We start from the raw sequence: 7888 nt of genomic DNA, 5'->3' as shown, positions 1-7888 counted from the left end.
GGAAGTCACGGCCTTCAGAAATTGTCAATTGCTGTCCACACTGGCTTTTCTGAAGTACAGCCCTGGGTACCGATACACCGCGAAGTTCTTATACTCCATGTAATACTTTATGTCGAGATGTCGCACCGTCCCAATAATAGTGTGATCATCTCTAGCTAAACAGGCATTTGATTTGTAACAGCGGACGTAAGTGGTAGGTATGTAAGATGTCATCATGGAAAGCAATATACAGACGATCAGAACATTACAAGAACACAGACAGTTATTATCTTTTTCAGCAATCGAGTAGAAATCTCATCGACTCTTACAGGAAATATCTAAACACAGGAGTAAACCAGGGCAGGCCTGCTTCTGAACGACTTTCTCTGCCACTCCCCAGTAATAATCCGCAATTGAATTGTATATGTATTATCGTTAATTTTATGTCATTGTGTTTACCTATATTATATCATGTAACTTTTTTTTTTGTTATAAATGTACTGTTTGTTTTAGTCTGGCTCTTATTGGCGATTGAAGTTTCACAACTAATATCCCTAACGATAAGGTCAATATAAGCTAAAACCATAAGGGGCGAAAAAGGCCATGACCGTAGATTCCATAATGAGGCTCAGGGTCGGCCTCAGCTTCTCTCTTGCCGATGCCGTGGATGAGGACGTAGGAATGGGCGTGAAGGGCAAAGAAGTATCCGTACGGGTACCCGTAGCCTCTATAATGAGGGTCAGGGTCAGCCTCAGCCTCCCTCTTGCCGATGCCGTGGGTGTGGACGTAGGAATGGGTGTGAGGAGCATACGGGTGTCCGTGCGTGACACCGTACCCTCCATAGTATCCGTAATGCGGTTCGGCTTCACGTTTGCCTACAGCATGTGCATGAGCAGGGACTCCGTAGTTATAGCCTTATAAGTAGTATGGGAAACCGTAGTATCCAGCGTAGCCATAGTGGGGCTCAGCTTACCTTTTCTGCTCTGCTGGCACTGCGACAGCCAACAGAACTACAAGCTGGACACTTATAAGATTAGTATTTATGTATATAGGTATCTATTTATGTACATTTATATACATATATGTATACACACAAACATGAATATATATGTAGATATACTTATATATTCCACAGTCATACATACATACACACACACACTTTATATAATTATATATTATATATGAGCATATATCTATGTCAGTCTATCTACACTGCATATATGCGAACATGAATGCATTATAAATATCACAAATATGGGTGCATCTTCCCACACATACACATACGCATATATATGCATATAAATACGTATTAATGTATGTTTATATATATTACATATTATATAATATATATATATATATATATATATATATATATATATATATATATATATATATAGTGCATATAATGTACAATATTCGTAGAAAAACTAAAAGGTTTTATTTTACTGGAAGGGTTAATATGTCATGTACATACCGTATGTATATAAAATTTGGATACCTGTATCTGTAACAACCTTATACAACAGAATTCTTTATATTAGATAATGCTCTTGCATTGGCAGTTCGTGAATTTATTAAATGATTGACTTGGGTATTTAGCCTTAGAATAAATTTCCAAAAAGAACCAAAACAAAATTCGGGCCAGCTGTATTGGTGTACTTGGTATAATGATGAATAAAGGTGACTGTTGTACACTATTCTATTGCATATCATACAACTTTATATTTCCATATTTTACGGGGGATCGAGAAATCTCTCCGTGGAAGAATTTATTTCATCTAGGTTTGGTAGGCATTGGAAAAGGGAAACAAACTTACGCTTCAGAAACTGTCATTTATGTTATGCATTGCCCCGGGTACAGTTACCTCAACATGTTTCTGTACACTGGTGTACTTCCTGTCAAAATGTTCACCGACACACGAGTAGTATAACTATATATGATTAAACGGGTATTGATACTATAAGGTGTTTGATGGGTATGAATGCCAGGCATTATCATTGAAAATAATATTGTGAAAGTAAGAGAATGATTAAACATGATCAGAAAAAGGATTAAAAGTAACTTTTTGAGGCAAAGGAACACTGAATAAAAATAGAAAACTTAAACTCAGAACCGTCTTATAAAACGGTCATCCGCCTGTTCTCCCAATTGGAAATCACACATTCTTAACAGTTTATTGTAGCATTCTTGCCCATCTCTTTCTGGCTTCTGAAGCCCCCTTTATTCAAAGAAATTAACAGGTAATACTACAAATACTTCAGACCATGCTGCTGTTGAGATTTGTTAACTGTATATGTATCTGTCATGATTTGTGTAATTTTCATAAGTAACTGTTTATATGCAAAACCATTCATTTTGTGTGGCTGCAATCGTCTTTAATAATTGTTCTTCTTGAAAAGAGGATATAGGTATGAATTATCGAAACTGTGAATCTAAAGATTAATCATTGTTAACTACTACGGTGTCCTCACGTTTACGTTTTGTCATTACCCACTTGTTCGTCAATCATATATATAATTTTGTTTGTCTATTTTTAGGGACCCATGGAATGGAAGTGAAAGATAGGTAAATATTGCAGTTCATTTATTCATGATTGATTATTCACGCCTTAGTATCCGTAACGATAAGATCCATAGAAGCCAAAGCCATAAGGGCGATAAAGGCCATGACCATAGACTCCATAATGAGGCTCAGGATCGGCCTCAGCCTCCCTCTTACCGATGCCGTGAGTGTAGACGTAGGAGTGAGCGTGTGGGGCATATAGGTATCCATACGGGTATCCATAGCCTCTATAATGAGGGTCAGGATCAGCTTCAGCCTCCCTCTTGCCGATGCCGTGGGTGTAGACGTAGGAGTGGGCGTGAGGGGCATACAGGTGTCCACGCGTATAACCGTAGCCTGCATAATGTCCGTAATGCGGTTCGGCTTCACGTTTGCCTATAGCATGTGCATGAGCAGGGACTCCATAGTTATAGCCGTATGAGTAGTAGGGGAAGCCGTAGTATCCAGCGTAGCCATAGTGGGGCTCAGCTTCCCTCTTCTGCTCTGCTGCCACTGCGGCAGCCAACAGAACTACAAGCTGGATAGTTATAAGATCAGTAAGACAGAAAAGGTAGTTCTAAAACTACAAATATTACTACATACACAAATGTATATTATATATATACATAAAGACTCAAATGTATTTGTATATTAACATATGTATGCATAATATCGCGTATATATACATACATATAAATATACTATATATATGTGTGTGTATGTGCGTGTATGTATGTTTGTGTGTGCGCGTTTACATAAACGCATCCATACAGACGTATATGTATGTATAATAGAAAATCCCACAATGCAAGAACTAGATTTATTGACAATGAGACTACAGTTTTCGAAATCCTGGTTTCCATCTTCAGACTAGAAGATGAAATCAGGTGGATTTCGAAACAGTAGTTTCATTTTCAATAAATCTAGTTTTTGCATAGAGGGTTTTTCTACCATAGCATTAACACGAAAAAATCTTTTATCATTTATATGTATATGTATGTATATATATTTGGTACCTATTTAAATACATACATACATGTTTTTTTGATAAATGTGTATGGTGTTTGTCTTTATATGTATATAAACTGTAGCTTATATGAAGTGAATATTGATATGTATTCTTGTTTTGTTATATTCACTGTAACACAGCAAGATCTGACTTACAATGATCTTCATGACGGCGGGTTGTAAGTGTGGAGTGATGAAGGAAGGGACGGACATGGCTTTTATACTCTCCGGTCACACCCTCTGTCACGCATCTACGTACTTTGACTGACAGAACTGAATGCCGTGTCATTTACCATCATCCACAGTTTCTGATTGTTTCAGAACAATATCTTGTAGGTACATGCATGAACTTGTGTTCTGCATATGTAAAAACAGGAATATTATCTTTGTACGTGTGATTCTTTATCTAAAGTGAACCTTTTGTATGACAATTGTTTGCTTAGTTACATAGTCATATCCATTCATTGAAATCTTAATATTTCTTTCAGTTTAAGTATATTCTAAGTATATAAATTCTTATTTTTGTTAATTATATGCTTATTATCAAAACCGTTCATATCAAATTATGGTTTACCGCTGATTAATGCATATTATATATATATTCTGTATATATACGTTTATGTGTATGTATTGTAATTATATATTTACATATGTAATTACATATCTATATGTTTGTGTTTATGTATAAATGCATAGGTATATGTATATGTACATATAAACATGAATATATATGTAGCTTTATGGACATATATGCCACAGTCACACATACATACATACGCACTTATGTAAATAATGCACAAGGCCTACATCTTATATAATATGAACATATATCTATGTCAGTCTAGCTACTCTACATATTTTCGAGCATGAGTGAATTATAAATAACACACATAGGGATGTATTTTTACACACACACATGTATACAAATACGTATTATGTATATTTTTACATATTGCATATTTATATACATAATAACTGTATATACATATATACGTATAACTATATACTGTATATACATATATACTGTATATACAGACAAATATATGTATATATATACTGTATATATAAAGTATATACATATATACTGTATGTAAATATATATAATATCTAGAAAATGTGAACATGTATTATAGAAAAATTAAAGGCTTTATTTTATTGGAAGGGTTAATATGTCATGTATATACCGTATGTATATAAGATTTGTATACCTGTATCTGTAACAGCCTTACACAGCAGAATTCCTCATGTTAGATAATGATTTTGAAATGACAGTTAATGAATTTATTAGTTTAATCTTTATACTTAGTAGGTGTATGTTCAAGTGACGATACAGACAAACATAATTCTCATTGTTATGGCACTGCTATTGTTTAATGGTTGACTTGGGTATTAAGCCTTAGAATAAATTCGGGCTAGCTGTATTGGTGTTTTTTGGTATAATGATGAATAAAGGTGACTGTTGTACACTATTTTATTGCATATCATACAACTTTATCTTTCCATATTTTACGGGTGATCGAGAAATCTCTCCGTGGAAGAATTTATTTAATCTAGGTTTGGTAGGAATTGGAAAAGGGAAACAAACTCAAGCTTCAGAAACTGTCATTTGTGTTATGCATTGCCCCGGTACAGTTACCTTAACATGTTTCTGTACTCTGGTGTACTTCCTGTCCAAATGTTCACCGACACACGAGTAGTGTAACTATATATGATTAAATGGGTATTGATACTATAAGGTGTTTGATGGGTATGAATATTAGGCACTATCATTGAAAATATATTGTGAAAGTAAGAGAATGTTTAAAGATGATCAGAAAAAGGATTAAAAAGTAACTTTTTGAGGCAAAGGAATACTGAATAAAAATAGAAAACTTAAACTCAGAACCGTCTTATAAAACGGTCATCCGCCTGTTCTCCCAATTGAAAATCACACATTCTTAACAATTTACTGTAGTATTCTTGCCTTTGAACTGAAATACTATAAATACTTAAGACCATGTTCTTATTAAGATTTGTTAACTGTATATGTACCGGTCATGTTGTGTAATTTTTTACGTAATTGTTTATATGCAAAAACGAATTCCTTTTGTGTGGCTGCAAACGTCTTTAGTACTTGTCTTGGTCCTTGAAAAAGATAGAGGTATGAATCATCGAAACATCTGTGAATCTAAAGATTACCCATTGTTAATTACGACGGTGTCCTCACGTTACGTTATTGCCATTACCCTCTTATTACCTCTATCTTCTGTGTTTTAAGTATTCTCTGTGTGAAACAATGTTATTTTTAATTATATTCCTTTTTCTCAAAAGTTGCTTTTTAATTCTTTTCTAATTAGTGTTTAATCATTCTCTTAGTTTTCACAATATTTTTTTTCCAATTGGTAAAATGCATACATACCCATCCAATCACCTTACCAATACCCGTTCAAATCACACATTATACATGTGAACATTTTGACAGGAAGTATACCAGAGTACAAAAACTTGTTGATGTAAGTGTATCCGCGGCAATGCATACACAAATGACAGTTTCTGAAGCCTGAGTTTATTTCCTTTTCCAGTTTCTTCCCAATCTACATGGAATAAATTCACCACTGAGAGTTTTCTTGGATCTCCCGTGTAATATAAAAGATAAGTATGATGTACTATAAATAATGTACAACAGTCACCTTTATTCATCATTATACCAAGAACACCAACACAGCTAGGACATTTTTTGTTTTGGTTCCTTTTGGAAATTTATTCTAAGACTGAGTACCCAAGTCAACAATTTTCAATAGAGTGCCATAGCAATAGAATTATGCCTATCCTGTATCATCATTTGAACATACATATGCTGAATATGAAGATTAAACTAATAAATTCACTAACTGCCATCCCAGGAGCATTATCTAACTAGAGAATCCTACTGTAAAGGTTAATACTGATACGGTATACAAATGTTATATACATAGGTATATACATGGCATATTAATCCTTCAATAAAATAAAGCCTTTCATTTTTTCTACAATATATGTTTACGCTTTCTAGATGTTATATATATATATATTTATATATATATATATCATATATATATTATATATATATGTACATACAATATATATATATATATCTATATCTATATCTATATCTATATCTATATCTATATATATATATATATATATATATATATATATACAATATATATACATATATGTGTATATACAGTATATATATATATATATATATATATGTATTATAATATTATTATATATATATATATATATATATATATAATATATATATATATATATATATATATATATATATATATAGTATAGTAACTGTGGATGATGGTAACTGACATGTCTTTCAGTTCTGTCAGTCAACGTAGATACGTGACAGAGGGTGTGACCGGAGAGTATAAAAGCCAAGTCCATCCCTTCCCTCATCACTCCACGCTGACAACCCGCCGTCATGAAGATCATAGTAAGTCAGATACTGCTGTTACAGCGAATATAACAAAAAACAATAATAAATAGCTATAAGCTATAGTTTATATACATATAAGGACAAACATCATACATTTATCTGCAAATATATATGTATTTATATAGGTACCAAATATATATACACATACATATGAATGATAAAACACACTTCTAAGTTGGTACTTTGGTAGAAAACATACGTATATGTCTGTGTGCGTTTACATTAACGCACACACATATATAGTATATATGTATGAACATACTTGCATATTTATGCATACATATGTATATGTGCACATATACAAATATATTTACATATATATGTGTATATATATAATATATATGTGTGTATAGAAGTAGCATTTGTAGTTGCAGAACTTTCTTTTCTGTCTTACTAATCTTATAAATATCTAGCTTGTAGTTCTGTTGGCTGTCGCAGTGGCAGCAGAGCAGAAGAGGGAAGCTGAGCCCCACTATGGCTACACTGGCTATTACGGCTTCCCCTACTACTCATACGGCTATAACTATGGAGTCCCTGCTCATGCACATGTAGGCAAACGTGAAGCCGAACCGCATTACGGATTCTATGGAGGCTACGGTTATACGCGTGGACACCTGTATGCTCCTCACGCCCACTCCTACGTCCACATCCACGGCATCGGCAAGAGGGAGGCTGAAGCTGATCCTGACCCTCATTATAGAGGCTACGGATACCCTACGGATACCTCTATGCCCCACATGCCCATTCCTACGTCTACACTCACGGCATCGGCAAGAGAGAGGCTGAGGCCAATCCTGAACCTCATTATGGAGTCTATGGCCATGGCCTTTATCGCCCTTATGGCTTTGGCTTCTATGGACCTTATCGTTACGGATACTGAGGTGTGA

General features: G+C 34.1%; 1 protein-coding gene and 1 pseudogene across 1 annotated transcript; one reads left to right on the top strand and one right to left on the bottom strand.

Annotated features, from left to right (window-relative positions):
- Positions 1–2588: 2588 nt before the first annotated feature.
- LOC119568631 (shematrin-like protein 1) lies at positions 2589–3707 on the bottom strand. Its single transcript, XM_037917162.1, has 2 exons — positions 3686–3707; positions 2589–3059 (listed from the first exon to the last, which is right to left on the bottom strand). Exons 1-2 carry the CDS (start codon positions 3695–3697, stop codon positions 2589–2591), a joined length of 483 nt encoding a protein of 160 aa, XP_037773090.1. The 5' UTR covers positions 3698–3707.
- A 3279-nt stretch (positions 3708–6986) lies between these two features.
- On the top strand, positions 6987–7888 carry LOC119568629 (annotated as a pseudogene).

Source organism: Penaeus monodon, unplaced genomic scaffold (assembly GCF_015228065.2).
Source record: "Penaeus monodon isolate SGIC_2016 unplaced genomic scaffold, NSTDA_Pmon_1 PmonScaffold_1029, whole genome shotgun sequence".
Classification (NCBI taxonomy): domain Eukaryota; kingdom Metazoa; phylum Arthropoda; class Malacostraca; order Decapoda; family Penaeidae; genus Penaeus; species Penaeus monodon.
The sequence above is the reverse complement of the archived record's forward strand: the minus strand, read 5'-3'. Positions and strand labels throughout refer to the sequence as shown.